This window comes from Ostrea edulis, chromosome 9 (assembly GCF_947568905.1).
Source record: "Ostrea edulis chromosome 9, xbOstEdul1.1, whole genome shotgun sequence".
In the NCBI taxonomy this organism is placed as follows: Eukaryota; Metazoa; Mollusca; class Bivalvia; order Ostreida; family Ostreidae; genus Ostrea; species Ostrea edulis.
In genome coordinates, this window is record NC_079172.1 from 46437600 (window position 1) to 46454312 (window position 16713).

The 16713-nt window shown below is 34.4% G+C and overlaps 2 protein-coding genes across 3 annotated transcripts in view; one reads left to right on the top strand and one right to left on the bottom strand.

The window, feature by feature from the left end:
• Positions 1 to 339, bottom strand: part of LOC125657855 (flavin-containing monooxygenase 5-like) — a 20558-nt gene extending 20219 nt beyond the window's left edge. The window contains exon 1 of one of the 2 annotated variants that reach the window (XM_048888698.2): positions 143 to 339. In XM_048888698.2, coding sequence (XP_048744655.2) covers positions 143 to 339 — 197 coding nt within the window. The remainder of the gene's footprint in view (positions 1 to 142) is intronic. The other variant, XM_048888699.2, reaches the window with a different exon arrangement.
• Positions 340 to 381: 42 nt separating this feature from the next.
• Positions 382 to 13607, top strand: LOC125657856 (protein Mo25-like). Its single transcript, XM_048888700.2, has 8 exons — positions 382 to 519; positions 2634 to 2792; positions 2953 to 3117; positions 3255 to 3373; positions 3860 to 4028; positions 4590 to 4715; positions 6134 to 6277; positions 9595 to 13607. The coding sequence occupies exons 2-8, from the start codon at positions 2682 to 2684 to the stop codon at positions 9778 to 9780; spliced, it is 1020 nt and encodes a 339-aa protein (XP_048744657.1). The 5' UTR covers positions 382 to 519; positions 2634 to 2681; the 3' UTR covers positions 9781 to 13607.
• Positions 13608 to 16713: the final 3106 nt, after the last annotated feature.

The following is a 16713-nucleotide window of genomic DNA, read 5'->3' on the forward strand; positions in this document are numbered from 1 at the left end:
AAATTGAGGAGAAATTAGCTTCATTTGAGAAAAGAAAAAAAAAAGATGGGGAAAATAAGATTTTTGGGAAAGTTTTGTCACATGACTGCACGTTAACAAATATCAGAGTAATCATACTAGATATATTTCATAATTATCTTACATGTGAGTAAATCGCATAACACCATAGTTATTTTCTCTGAAAGTCCATAGTCCACCAATATCTCCTGTTCCCTCTATAACTGTCACTTGGAACCCATCATCCAGGAGGCATTTAGCAGTGACAAGGCCGGAAATCCCCGCGCCAATAACAACTACGTCAACTTTACTTTCCGTGCTTGAAGACATCGTGGCAGTCATTCAGAGTCTGCTCCTACAACAATCCAGCGCCGCGAGCGCAAATCTACTACGTGACAGCGATCAACTTTCAAAGCACGTGTATTTGTTGCCCTTTGATATCCACTTCCGTCTTTGCGCCGTACTTCTCTGACGTCACTTCTTGTGTTCATCAAGTTACTGGCCAACTTGACATCCATTCGGGTAGGTTCCTGTTTTGGGTGTTTACAAGCGTACAGAGCAAAGGGGAAATAGCTTTCCTTGAAATACACTCAGTTTTGAACATAAATATGTTAATGAAGTACAGAATTTTTCATTTGATTAAAGAGAAATTTATAAATCTCCGTTTTATTTCCACGCATCCTCTTCATGATGGCTAGCCATATAAATTCCCCAAATTCCACAAGTAGAGCGGAAACTCATTTTAAAAAAAAAAATGGATTATTGTTATCAATGTTACAGATGATTTAGTATTAGTGTAGAGTAAACTGAACGTTCACTGAAATTGTGAATGGATGATCGCCCTCTGATTTAAGCTGAAGTATAGATAATCCAAATTTTCTCTGAGCACCTTGTCAACCCGGAATAAAACAAACATTGAACATGGCTGTATCGAAACAGACTTATTGATATTATGTAAATTATTTCTTTTGGAATATGAAACCATTTACGTGTTATATATTGAAATTTTGCTAATAAATCAACAAAATATGTTCATTGTGCTAGTATTGGTTAGGTGACATTTAAATGGACCATGGGTATTGGTCGTGATTTTTCAGTGGTAGGAAACCTGACAAGTGATTCGGGCCTCCCAGATTTTATTTTTGGTCTAGCCACACCATTCCTCTTCATATTGCATTGCTGCTCAGCAAATTTATAACTCGGGAAGGTTCAGAGAATCTGTTGGGTAGTATTTCTAGGGTTAATAAATCTCTATCCACAGAAGAAGTGGAGAGTGTGGTAGTATTAATAGCATTTTATTGGACCATGAATTGATTATCAGCCTTGATAGCTCAGTGGTGACCACTTGCAAGGGGTAACAAGTTTGATTCTTGGTCCAGCCATATCAACATGATCAAATCATTTCTATTTCTATATTGCAATATGCATAGAATATTTGATGAAACATAACAATTTTATATAATTATTATGATTTGGATATGGTCATAGAAATGTTGGACATGTAATCAATAAGTACTGTATACAACTTTGCCCAAAGTTATTTTGGACTTCATAAGCAAATTCCAAATTTACATTGGAAATTTACTGGGTCCCATTACTGGTAATGAAATTTACTGGGTCCCATTATTCTTTCTCAGGAAAAGGTCAGTTGAAGTGAAGGTCCTATACTTTTGATGTCCTTCACTTTTTAAGGTGTTATCTTGCCATGATTGCAGGGGAAATGGAACTATTGTGAAAATAAGACTGTATATTTCCAGTATGTGTAGGGATCAAATCCTGTCTCAAATCCTCCCCCCTCCTCAATTTAACTGACTTATGTAGTGCATATGTATACCAAATCCATATATATTTTTATATTGTATTACATATCCTGATGAGTAAAATGAAAATGATAAGAAGATTTTTTTTTAAGCACTGGTCTAGGCTTCAGAGAATCGATATAGAAATGGGGACTAATTGTCTTTTCATTTCATTGTTATTTGTGACAATTAAGCTGATTTAGTGGTCACAAACTTAGTTTCACTGGCAATATGATAGTGTTGCTGGTAAATTGGATGTTTGCACTAAGTTGAACTGTTAAATCAGAATTAATGGTAGAACAATACAATGAGAGGATATTTGTTTCCCATATAAATATTTCTGGATGTTTACAACTTATTTCATAGAGTTTTTTGTGGAATGAAATATGTCTTGAAATGTGCATGTCTAATGTGTGCAGATGTTTTTTCGTTTAATATTCTATGATGTCACAATTGAAAGCTTTCTATTTTGTTAATCCTTGTTTAATTGCTGCAAATATCATTGCATTAGTCAATTGAAATGCAGATTACAAAGCAGTTGCATTGACAATGTCACATGAATTAGTCTGTATGAAATAGCATTACACCTCAAACTTCCTATTTCTTCTCAAACCAGTAAATATTTGCCTCACTAATTTAAGTGGTTATACATTAGATACAATGAATTGATAGGAATTTTGATATTCGTGTATAATGTTTAATATTTTTTACCATATCTGACAGTATGTCCTTATTTGTCTCAAATTTCATGAGAGCATGCAAAAATCATTACTTTATAATAATAGATCATGTTAAGATGATAGGATACCATCATAAAATTTTGAAAATTAAATTTAGGTTACAAAAAAGAACAGTCTCTACCCAATCCCTTCTAGAAATCAGGCCATGCCCCTTTTTGGGAAATCCCAGAAGAGCCCTCAGGAATTAGTGAGGTCCCTGAAGGAGGCTCTAGGGGCTGTTGTCAAGGCCCAGGCTGGGGAAAAGAAAGCTGATAAGGTGAGTGTGGAATTGGATTCAAGAAATCCACTCTACATAATGTTGAACATTTTTACTCTTTGTTGTAATTACATTTGCTTATAAATATAAGATGTTTACAATTTTATGGGTATGATAGACTGCTAAATGAGATGCCATATCCTCATCCTTTACTTTTTAGGCTACAGAGGATGTTTCAAAGAACTTGTCGGCCATTAAGACCATTCTGTATGGAGCTGGTGACCAGGAGCCTCAGTCTGAGCTCGTGGCGCAACTCTCACAGGAAATGTACAACACACACATGTTACCGACTCTAGTCCAGCAACTTCACCGTATAGACTTTGAGGTTAGAATCACAAAGCTAAAATTGATATGGTCATTAATTGATATTTGTTGTGTCTGGAGGCTTCAATGATGATGATATATCTAATGTTTTACACCAATGTCAGAATGATGTCAAAAGATTTGTGTTTATTTTGGCAGGGCAGAAAAGATGTTGTTTCCATTTTTAACAACCTGCTCCGACGTCAGATTGGTACTCGTACTCCCACGGTGGAATACATCGTCACTAAACAAGAAATTTTGTTTGATCTTATGAAGGGGTGAGCAGATTAGCAATGAATTGCTGTAATGGAAACAGAGTCAATTTTGCCTTTGTTATTTTCACCCTTTTGCATTCGCAAACAGTTTCTTCTCATTTTAAATTTGTTGAGATACAGTTGTGTTTAAAGAGAGGTATGAGAGAAAATGGTTTCACCAAGTCTTAAATTCATCCATGGACAAAGAGGGCAAAAGGGATGAAAATAAAAAGAGGGCGAATATTTCCTTGTATGCAGTACTTTTACCTAGTATGATAGGTTTTAAAAAGAAAATGTCCCTACTGAAAGCAAAACTGTATATCTCAAAAAGATTAGATACTAGAAATGTAAAAGTTGTCGATATGTTTTTTGTATATAGAACATCATATTGTATATTGTTCATTTAAAACAAGCAATACTTTATATACTTCTTATTGAAGACAAAAAAATGGTTTTTTCATATTATAGATGAATTTTTTGTGTGTATTTCATTCCAACATATATCTATAGATATGAGAACCAGGAGATTGCTTTAAACTGTGGATTGATGCTGCGAGAGTGTTGTCGATACGAAGCCCTGGCCAAAATCATGCTGTTTTCTCCCGAATTCTACAGTTTCTTTGATTATGTGGAGGTCTCAACTTTTGATATAGCCTCAGATGCATTTTCAACATTCAAGGTAACCACTTTCATTCCCAAAAATCATCTGTAAAACTATTTGATAAGTATATTCTATTGGTGTCCAATTTTGTGGGTCAAGTAAAGAGAAGATATTCCAATGATATATAATCAGGTATTACTTGTAGATTGGTAATGCTGGTGCATAAGTTTTATTCAGTAACTTGTACATCATGATAATACCACATCTGGTTGCAAATGCACATGTTGTGTTTGATACAAAATACCTGTGATAGCTTACACTTAATGAGGATGACTCACAGATTGCAAACTTGAAAAGTCTTTCAGCAAGAAATCATAATCTCCTTCCTTAACTTTTTGATTTAATTATTAAATAATAGTCTGAATTAAAAGAGTTTTTTATGTTCTAGTTTAAAGCTAATGAACTTTTAAATGATAATCTTTAAGGTTGGAACTTAACTATTAAATGAACATGCATTAAACATTTTCACAGTAAATTAACTGATATACATTCAGGATAAAAATAAACACTTCATATTTACTTAGTTAAAGAGCTTTGGGTCAATAGACATCTATTGAAATTTAACATAATAATGAACAGGAGCTGCTTGTGAAGCACAAAATGCAGTCAGCTGAGTTCCTGGAGAAAAACTATGAGAAGGTTTTCACATCCTACCAGAGACTGCTCAACTCAGAAAACTATGTCACCAGGCGACAAGCTCTAAAGGTAACCATGTCATTATGGAACGACATTATAGGACGTTTCCTTTTCTTGATCGTGCTGTTTTGAAAATACTTCTATGCATTATTTTACTAAGATAAGAAAGTAGAAAAGACAAAAGTTATGGATCAGTCCACATCATATTTCCTGGGATTTCCCTGAGTGAACATCTGCTGTCATCATCCTTTATCCTGTGCATAAATACATGTCAAAATGACCCCTGTAGTTTGCAATTTTATTCATTTTATTTTCTTGAATTTGCCTGTGCTTTGTTGTCCCATACGAAATGAAGGGATTTGTTGTATAGACTTTTAAAGACACAAACTTCTGCTATGAAATCTATGTATTCCAGTTACCATCCATGGCATGAACCTTATGAAATAAATAGTATTTGTTAATTAATTAGTATTCTGAGCAGTGCTATATCATTCCAAGTCAGTCCTTTTGCTTGTTAACATAGAAAGTGAAAGATTAACAGTAACTTGGATCTCAGCTTGTTGCAACAGATGCTGGTGTTAAAAAGATGTATTGAATCAGGTTCAGCCAATTGGAAAGACCTTGAATAATATAGTTGATAGCAACTTGATGACGTGTACCATATAGTGGGGGTTTTTTCCCATGGGGATAATTTTGGCTTATTTTAGCAGCTTGGTATCATACTGTCAAATTTGTATTAGCTAAATTTGCACTGAAATATGTCTACAGTCATGATATATAATTTTGAAAGAAAGATAACTCTGACTAGCAGTTGGTACATGGAGTGCTCTTCAGCTTGGGGGATAAATAAACTGATCAGTGATGTTGTATTTTTTATGTCAGTTGTAAAATACTTTTACAGATAAGTAATTAACACTACACTCCTTATCAATTTTAATGTTTACCAAAATATATTCCATGAACATTATTTTTATACCTATGAGGTAGAAAATTGTCCAAGTTTACGCCCACCCAAAAAACATGCCATATGGTATATTCTCTGCATGCAGTTAGAGCATTTTGGTCATCTCAATCAGCACAAAATCATACTCACTGGATAAGAAATAACTATCTATTTGGAAATAGAATATAAGTGGGAATAGAAATAGGTAAAACAAAATGCAAGCTTGTTACTGTATACAAATTAAAGCTCTCTATACAATGAGAAGGTCTGTAGGTATTCTGCTTTTGGTTTCTTTCTCTCTTTGTTTTTATGTCTCCTTGTTTGTTGTTCTTACTGTTTGAATTATACATGATTTCTTACATGGTGATTGGAAAGGTCAAGGATAAAATGGGTGATTGCTAAAGGTCATGGTCATTATAGTAAACAAATTTCCAAAATTCAAGTGCTCAGTGGCATATTGTTAAGTTAATTATTTTTACTCATCACACATGCACATGTATTTGTGTATTATCATAAGATATATGTACATTCATTTTCATTGTAGTTACTTGGAGAACTCCTGCTTGATCGTCATAATTTCATGACCATGACGAGATACATTAGCAATCCAGATAACTTGAAGTTAATGATGACCATGTTAAGAGAAAAGAGTCGCAATATACAGTTTGAAGCCTTCCATGTCTTTAAGGTAAAAAGGTGGAATGACGCTAATAGTGTATACATCAGTGGAAATTTTATTAGAATAATTTGATGTGCAAAGAATGCAGAATTTGTTGCAATTAAAAATTACTTCACCTTTATTTAGATAGTTAATACTCAATGTTCTCAGTTGCTTATGGTTTTTTTTTTCATTGTTGGAACTGATCTGTGTGCTCTTACAATAATGTGATGAGACTGAAAATGTGGAGATATTCAACATTCTGTAGTTAGATATAGAATTTATTTCATGAATGCAACAGGATCTGTAAAATATTTTTACATGTGCTACACATGATATAAACATCCCTGTCTTGTGAGTGAAATAAATGCCATATCCCACAACAGTCTCCCCAGTTTTAACAGTTATCTGTCTTTTAAATGCCAGCAGATTTTGAATCAAAACAACATGATCAATAATTGATTTTATCCAAGTCTGTGTCTTTACCTCAATTTACCTGAATTCTTTTGGAGTCTTAGTGTTTTTCATTTTTACAAAAATTTGACCAAACACAAAAGAATATCAAAGGATGGTACATTGTAAGTCAGACTTCATTAGTGCAGAGGATGTGCAAAAATTTACATGTTGTTCCAGTATTATTTTTAGAGTAAAAAACCACTTTTGTTAGTTCTACTCAGGAAGTTAAGATTTCAGTTTATTGAAATAATGGCCCCAAGGGAATAGGCAAGGGTCGCAATAGGGGATCAAATTTATATAGTGTAATATATTAGGAAATTTTATACAAATGTCTGCTTCAAAACCAGCAGGCTGTGACTTATTATCATTATTATGGAAGCATCTTCGGGTATTGCAGATTCAATTTTCTTCAAATTATGGCCTGGGGGTAGGATGGGGCCTCCATAGGGAGGGGATCAATGTTTTACATTGAAATATGTGATCTTTGAAAATTTTCTTATCAAGGACCACTGATTTGATAACATGCAAGAATTCCAATGTTGTGAAAATCTATATATTTGTATAGAGTTGGCTTACTTAGGGAATCAAAAGTTTTACATGGGAATACATAGAAAATTAGAGAGAAAAAATATGGCAGGGTCATATAACATTTAAATCATTAGACTTGCTCAAGTCTCTGTTTTTATTACATTATCATTTCATCCAAATTTTACTGTGTTTCTCTGCTCTCTGCCATACTTAATGTCACCAAACATCTATGTTTGGCATTATCAAAAGTATTAAAGAGAGCACTGATTATTAAACATAGAGACTTGAGCAAGTCTAGTAAATCATATCAATATGCAAACGTTCTGAATTCAGATTTTTTTTCCCCCATGGACCCTGGGATTACAATGGGGCTAAAATTAGGGATTAAATTTTACATCATACATGAATAATAGGAGAAAAAATCTTTTTCAAAAAATCTCCAGAAAAGCGAAGTTCATGTTCGTCATGTTTATTTTGAAGTATATCAAATGTTGTGTAGACTCAAGTGGGGGTCATAATATGGGTTCAAAAATTGTTGTGGGATTAGAGAGGGTAGAGATATTTTATTTATAAACTTCTGATTCTGTCTGAAGGACAACAGGGCCAGGGTAGCTCAGGTAAGCATTATGGCCCATTGGCCTCTTGTTTTCTATTGGGTTTGTGTAATGATTAAACAAGAACATATTTCAGAAAAATTACTGTCAGCTTTTATTTTTGTTTATCTATTTTGCTTAAAATGGTAAAGAGATTGACTAAGGAAAATTTACACCTTTTCATTTTCAATATTTTGACATGTGGTTCGTCCAGATTGTGGTTTTGCCAAGTACTGCCAACTACTTTATGTATCATTGAGATATGAACTCGAATCTATTTGATATGTATTGAATCATCAATGTAAAAATATTGTCTGAAAAACATAACTGTATAGTAGAGAGAGAGACCATTGTATATAGGGAATGCTACTGCCTCGCTAGTGAACTAGCTTTTCTAGTGATTTCTTTTGATTACGCAAGTTAAGCAAAGGCGAGCATGCTCAGATTGCCACATGTTACCCAGTGATTGTCATGTCATGAGCGTGCTCAGACTGCCACGCGTTACACAGTGATTGTCATGTCACGAGCTCGCTCAGACTGCCACACGTTACACAGTGATTGTCATGTAACGAGTGTGCTCAGACTGCCACACATTACACAGTGATTGTCATGTCAAGAGCGTGCTCAGACTGCCACACATTACACAGTGATTATCATGTCACGAGCATGCTCAGTCTGCCACACGTTACACAGTGATTATCATGTCATGAGCATGCTCAGACTGCCACACGTTACACAGTGATTGTCATGTCACGAGCTCGCTCAGACTGCCACACGTTACACAGTGATTGTCATGTCACGAGCGTGCTCAGACTGCCACACGTTACACAGTGATTGTCATGTCACGAGCGTGCTCAGACTGCCACACGTTACACAGTGATTGTCATGTCACGAGCGTGCTCAGACTGCCACACATTACACAGTGATTGTCATGTCACGAGCGTGCTCAGACTGCCACACGTTACACAGTGATTGTCATGTCATGAGCGTGCTCAGACTGCCACACATTACACAGTGATTGTCATGTCAAGAGCGTGCTCAGACTGCCACACATTACACAGTGATTGTCATGTCATGAGCGTGCTCAGACTGCCACACGTTACACAGTGATTGTCATGTCACGAGCGTGCTCAGCCTCAGACTGCCACACGTTACAGTGATTGTCATGTCACGAGCTCGCTCAGACTGCCACACGTTACAGTGATTGTCATGTCATGAGCATGCTCAGATTGCCACACATTACACAGTGATTGTCATGTCAAGAGCGTGCTCAGACTGCCACACATTACACAGTGATTGTCATGTCTTGAGCGTGCTCAGACTGCCACACGTTACACAGTGATTGTCATGTCATGAGTGTACTCAGATTGCCCCACATTACACAGTGATTGTCATGTCACGAGCGTGCTCAGCCTCAGACTGCCACACGTTACAGTGATTGTCATGTCACGAGCTCGCTCAGACTGCCACACGTTACAGTGATTGTCATGTCATGAGCATGCTCAGATTGCCACACTTTACACAGTGATTGTCATGTCACGAGCGTGCTCAGACTGCCACACGTTACACAGTGATTGTCATGTCACAAGCGTACTCAGACTGCCGCATGTTACACAGTGATTGTCATGTCATGAGCGTGCTCAGACTGCCGCATGTTACAGCGATTGTCATGTCACTCTATGTGTCTTGCATTGTTACTGGTATCATAGTGAGTTTCTTCTTCATATTTCACTATTATACATGTATATAGATTTTTTTTGTACTTTACAGGTTTTTGTAGCAAATCCAAACAAACCCAAGCCCATTCTCGACATTCTATTACGAAACAAAGAAAAACTTGTGGACTTTTTAACCAAATTTCACACAGAAAGATCAGATGATGAACAATTTAACGATGAGAAAGCATATCTTATAAAACAGATAAAAGAACTAAAGTCAGCAGATGAGGCGTCATAGTAATGGCGACTTCTAGTTGCCATGGTTTCCAGTTCCAACACGTGTCACTATATAGGAATATACATGTATACCCGAAGACACCAGCTGAGGTTTTGCACAATTTCATAACTTCATGTGGGATTTATAAAATTTGAAAGATGATTTGCTTTGCCATGGGCCTGTATACATACGAACATCATGCATGAAGGAATGTGTTTCATTTCTTATCACCCAAAAGTGTTTCTGGAGAGGAAATGATTTTGGAGTGCTAGAACTTTGGTGCCAAGATGTTCCATCATATTAAAGTTATTAGACTATCTTGCTTGTTATTAGTATGCAGTGTTTCCACATTAATCCAGATGTCAGCCATGCAAACACTTTACCTTGTGAGACGATTTATGAGGAACTTACTTTTTACACATACATGTATCTAACTGGCATGATGAGTCCAGAAAATTTTCGTTTTTATACAAAAAGTAAAATTTTATGCAAAAGTGTCTTGCTGTGTAGACAGTACTGGTAAAAAAAAAATTATATTTTTTCAAAATTATCAAACTTTTCTGCAGTTCCTCTATAATTCAATGACTATTTGATGCAAGCTTGATATGTGTTATTATTGTTTTCAGCTTGTTGCTGTAATTTTATGACATATTTTGACACAGATCATGAATTAGTACAGATACCACTTAGGTGCCAAGACATGCAGCAGCATTTGAAATTCTATGCATGGATTTAAATTATTTGAACTCAAAACAAAGGGAAGGAAATCCGTGTTATCCTTTTCAAATTGCTGCAAAGAAACACTGTTGTAATTAATTAGACATTGATTTTAAAGCAAGGGTGTAAATTGTTAATGCTTTTTGTGGGTCAAGCAAACAGCAGTACTGTCCATCATTATGAAATATTGTTGATGTATGTACAGCAGTTTACCTTCAGTTTTTTTTATCAATGTCGCTTTTTTAGGTTAAACTATTCAGAGTTAACACAATGCATGTACTCTTTATTAATCTGTATGTAAGTCATGTGGGAATAATGATTTAAATTTAAACAATATGGCATTAATGATTACATAAGGAAAGAACGGGATAGAGATACGAGAATTTTATATTTATTAAGATTGTTGTCACTGATCGTATATGCATAGATCTGAAGTTCACCTGACTATTTGTCCATCAGTTGTAATGTTATGAATACAAAAGGCTAGAGGTCATTTTTACGATCAAGTCATAGAACTGATATCAAATTTCATAAACACTTGTAATTTCATTATTATTCATTGCATGCAGAAAGAAAGTATGTATATTTGGGATAAAACTTGTTCAATTTTTTAAAGACTGGGAAGATAATTTTTATCTTTAATTATCCTCTTCTTTGAGGAGATGTGCCATGAATTTAAAACATACCTAGCTTGGTTTGGATTTTTATTTGAATAACCGTAAAATTAAATAAAATATAATTTTATCATTATTATTAAATTAAATAGCATAAAAACTTGTTGAGGAAATGAGCGGTTTTTTCCCCCCTTTTAATTAATAGTGTTTATAACTATAAAATTGCTGGCATGGACTTTGTATGATTTCATTTTTTAAATCTGAAATTTTGTCTGGATTAATGAGGTAGCACTGTATGTACCTTTATTTTGTTTTTGAGAAAATCTGTTTTTGTATATTTATAGCTTGTGAAATATTTATACAAATACGCACCGGTCACAGTAGCTCAGTGGTAGAGCGTTCACTTTGTAACAGCGAGGTTATGGGTTCGAGCCCTGCTCGTGCCATCGCTGCATTAAACCTAAGACATAACCATAGGTAGTGATTGCTCCTTTGCCAAATTCTTAGCATTTAGAAGTGAGAATCATGGGTCTTTTGGATATGACCTTTAAGACAGGTCTCGTGTCGCAGAAGGCATTGGCATAAGTATAGGTCTAAATGTGAGGTACTTCACTTACAACTGGTGACCTCTAATTATGAGTGAAAAATTCTGGATGGGACATAAAACAAACATATTCACTCAGTGTTGATTGTAAACCACCAACCAATTACACAAATATTCAAGTAAAAATTAACAATCTGTCGGTAACAATGTTTTTATTAGAAATTGCATAAACATGATAATATGAAAGCAGCTCGATTGCTTTTGTGCATACATGTACCCAGTAGGTGCATCAAAATAATGTTTTTCATAGGTAAAAAGACCACACCAATCTAATATGCATTGAGTATTGTTTTTTCAATACTGTACTAAGAACAATTTTGATCTTCGGCAAGAATATTGAACACTGCTAACAGGCTTCCTAATTGTAAGCAAGAACTCCTTAATTATTGTGATGTGATAATTTTATGTTGTTCTTACTATTTCTTCATCCCCCCCACCCAAATGAAATCAACATGTGCTGCATGCAGGTACAATATCAGTTGTACATTACTGCAAGTCAAATTTTGTTTGGAAAATGAATCAAATTGTGTTTGTATTCAGTTTGGTTGCTGGTTGACAGCAATTCAAATAATGCAAAATTAAAGGGGTGGATAGAATGTTATTTTAATATATATACATATACATGGCGTCTAATGCAATGAAGTGTAGAAATGTGAATCTGACTTCCCCTGCCCGTAGCATTCTGACAGAGAGGCAAAGGAAATGCAAAAGCTATAGTTCTTATATTGTTTCAGGCGAGAAACGGGTTCATTTTTCTGAGGTCTTTGTAACTGGACCAGATGTATACTTTTGTATGAGTAGATAGTTCAACAATAAGTAACAGTCTGTATTTAATTCCATTATGTATTACTCACCACAGTATAATTTTGTTTTTCTTTATTTGCTATATCTAATGCTTTGTACATTAGGTAGAGGTTTAAAACACCTGGAAGTGTGACTTGTTGTGATTGGTGTAATGGTTTTCAAAAATGTTCTGTAAAATTCATTGTTAAGATTTAAAGTCTTGGACTTCAAAATTATTTAGTTAAAAATTAAGAATGAATTGTTGAACCTGCTGTCCAGTGACACCCCCCCCCCCCCCCCAATAACATTTCTGCCCCCTCAAAATCTTCTATTCTCCATTATGCATACCAGTACACTATGCACACTCATTAGGTGATTGAAAAAATATTTTTCTCACAGATTTGATTGTAAATTGTGAACTGATATGATAATCAAGATTTTATTTCCCCAAAGAAATTCCAATGTTGACAAATGCATTTTTCCATGAGACATTCTATCAGCTTTTAAAAGATGTTTTCAGTATATTGATGACTGATTGTTTACCATAATATGATTTCTATGTTTTGCTTTTTGGTTTAATTTTCATTCGTATTAGATAATGTATTTTTGAACGTTCCAACATTCATGTCCATATATTGTTAGTAGATACACATTTTGTTGTGAATATGTGTGGGGGTTGTCATCAGACTTCAGATGCATAATGGGATTATTGTGATGTTGGGTATGTAAATTGTACTTGTTAAAATGTATCAGAAATAAAAACAGGAAAACACAACAATATGTAACTGACAGTTTTAATGCAGATACAGCTTAATTTATATGTAATAAATCCGTGCTTTTGTGCAATTGATTATGGTTGCTTGTTAGAATATTTTAATTGAGATTAAATTACAGATACTGTACCTGAGAACAAATTGTATTAAAATTAAGGTCATTTCTGACAAAAATGGCTTTGAGATACTGTATGTTCAGCTTAATCTTTTGACACAAACCTTTTCAATTTTGTCAACTTACTTTAAAATGTCCAGTTTAGCTTACTCATTTTTCTTGCAATATTAAGGAATATAAATTTGAATTGATCAGTATATACTATGTTGAAATAAGTCTGTTATAAATATTTTAAGTAAAAATGATTTGTTATTTATTTGATATATATGTACTAATAGTACTATATATATTCTACAGGAACTAATACCCCCATGGTGGTCATCGAAACTGGGAAATATTCTTACTTCAAACTTGGCTATATATAGACGGCCTTGCTTTAGGACTATGATTCACGCTTTTGCTGTAAGCAACCATTGTGTGCTTGGAGAAAGATTCTCTTTACCAGTGACCTTGGCAAATTGATTTTGGGTTGGGATCATGACACTTAATCTAGACATATGACGGGGGCACATTAAGTGGCAAGAAATGAAATATACAGCATTCGTGATGTTCATTCATCTGTTGCAGTCAAAACATTTGACGTCACAGTGCGACGGGCAGATGCTAACTCAGCGCAGTTGAGAAGATCTAAGCTTATCGCCGCGCAAAGGTGGGAATATTTTTTTTTCAGTGGGGACTCCCTTGTTACATTACTATACTTAATAATTCTTTATTGCAAACGACGTACATTTATAGCGTTATGACAAAATTGAACATGCATAATAATTAAAACAAAACTAAATAAATGGCCAATTCCTACAAATACACCGTGTACAAACATTCTTTATTGAGTATAGTTTGCGCCTGAAATGGAAGCTAAAAGTTGATTAAAGTAATTCCACCCTCCTGTGATGTCATCAGATTTTGCAAAATCATTGATTTATTTAGATTTATGCATGATAGGAACATAAATTTTGTTGGAGTCTTTTCCTATAGTTATTGTAAAAAATCTTGTTAAAAATAAAATGTTTCAAAAGTCTAAATTATAGATGAATAATCAATTATACGTATCAAAATATTGAATCCAAGGGCAATAACTCTGTTTCTATTGATTTCTTTATCAAGTCTATTATGCGATGATTTCCTTTATTTTTTACATGCATTTCGTATATTTTTGTGAAGATACAGTTTCATGAAATTGTTATGAATGCTACTATATCGTCATAACCAGTTTTTATGAGATTTTGATAACGCTGTTTAATGAAAATTGCAATTTTATGACGGTGATATATGATTCTGATTATGTACGTCTCACATCTTAAAAAGTGTGATGACCTATACATTTTATTTGATAATTTGTTAGTTTTAACTCTAATGAATGGAAATAAATACACAATTTAAACTTGTATCAGATAAAACTGCGAGTATGGAGTTACCTTAAAAGTCAGGAAGTGCACTTTTCGCGGGCCTATTACCCGCTCATTGTTTTATGATCAGCTAGATGGATTATTACATGTATACGCCCGTCTTTAGATGGGACGTATTATGGTACAGCGATGTCTACGTCCGTCCGTCCGTCCGTTCGGGGTTTTCTCTTTATAATTTCATTTCCCTTTCACATATCATGCTGAAACTTGCTGTGTAGCTTCTTTGTGGGCCACTCTAGATCATACTGCAATTTTGATCCATTTCGACCTTTTTTCCAGGAGTTTTACTCCTTTATTTGGAAATAATTATTATATGGAGGGTACATAATTTGTCCGCCCTACTCCTCCCACAGTTTTCAAGTGAGAGCCTTCTTATTTTGTGGAGTGTTTGTATGGGTATTGGAGATGTGCATGTGGGATGGATTTTAATTTTCTACAATTTTTTAGAAAATTACAGGTTGTTGAATTTAGTCTATTTGGAAATTAATATTCTATGGAGGGTACATAATTTGTCCACCCTACTCCTCCCAGTTTTCAAGTGAGGACCTTCTTATTTTGTGGAGTGTATGGGTATTGAAGATGTGCATGTGGGATGGATTTTTGATTTTCTACAATTTTTGAGAAAATTACAGGTTGTTGAACTTCGTCTATTTGAAAATTAATATTCTATGGAGGGTACATAATTTGTCCACCCTACTCCTCCCACAGTTTTCAAGTGAGGACCTTCTTATTTTGTGGAGTGTTTGTATGGGTACTGAAGATGTGCATCTGGAGAAGGATTTTGATTTTCTTCCATTTTTAAAAAAATTACAGGTTGTTGAACTAGGTCCATTTTGAGGAAATCTCGATTTTTAAGCTAAGACCCTTTGCTCATATGAAAGTGTCACAGCCTCATGATGGCCGATACTACCTGAAGCAAAGTTATACAAATTATAGCACAAGAAAAACACCCTATGTAAGCATTTCACGGACGTATTATGTACCGTTTGCTGTACTCTTGTTAAAATTGAACTAATATTTATGCTCCCCTTGGTTTTAATCCCTTATACTTATATACCTCATTCTTTAATTTTGAGTACGTTTTATCAAATGTTTAACATTATAATTCATTGATCCAATAAGAGTAAAACTAAGTGGATTAAAAATAAAAAAAAATTCAATCCAAAGTTTTCAAGAGAGTCCGCGCTGGAAAAAAATGTTCCCTCCCGTGCGCGGCGATAAGTTTAGTTCTTTTCAATCCAAGCTGAGAAGCTTCTGTCGTCGCACTGTGACATCAAATGTTTTGACTGTAACAGATGAAGATCACAAATGCACAGGCACTCGACGTTTTAAATATCTATAATAAAAAAATTGTTTTCCTGTAAACATAATATTGACAATATTATGTTTACAGGAAGATTTTTTTTATTATAGATATTTAAAACGTCGAGTGCCTGTGCACAAATGCTGTATATTTCATTTCTTGTGCCCTCGTCTTATTAAAGCAGTCTTTATGAGATTCTCATTTCCCGCATAATTACCTCGGTCCTGTGTATATGACATGCATTGATATTTTTCTGTCTTGCGCTGCTGCAATGTCATTTGTTATGACGTCATGGCTTCTGTGATTGTTACACATAATTTGTAGCTATCCTTTCAGTGGGAAAGTAAAGTGTCGTGGGTTTTTAATTAATCAAAGTGTAGACCAGTTTAGATTTTCTGTCAAATGTTTGATGTTAATTTCAAATGAAGCCGATGATAATTTAGTGCACTAAATTGTTGATTAAATGTGAGAGAAAAAATTATAATTCATGAGTATTGTGGAATAATTTTTTTTTACTTGGAACAGAAACAATATTAGATGTAATTACATGTACCAGCAGGCAACAAAACCTCATCCTAGAAAGCAAATAATGCCCCCTCAGTGGAATTTCCCAGTTAAACACTTGTAAAAGATTGTAGT

Coding starts and splice junctions, on each gene's coding strand:
- LOC125657856 (XM_048888700.2), top strand. CDS start 2,682: ATGCCCCTTTTTGGGAAATCCCAGAAGAGCCCTCAGGAATTAGTGAGG. Junction 3,374..3,859: donor TTGTTTGATCTTATGAAGGG/GTGAGCAGATTA, acceptor ATATATCTATAG/ATATGAGAACCAGGAGATTG. Junction 6,278..9,594: donor AAGCCTTCCATGTCTTTAAG/GTAAAAAGGTGG, acceptor TGTACTTTACAG/GTTTTTGTAGCAAATCCAAA.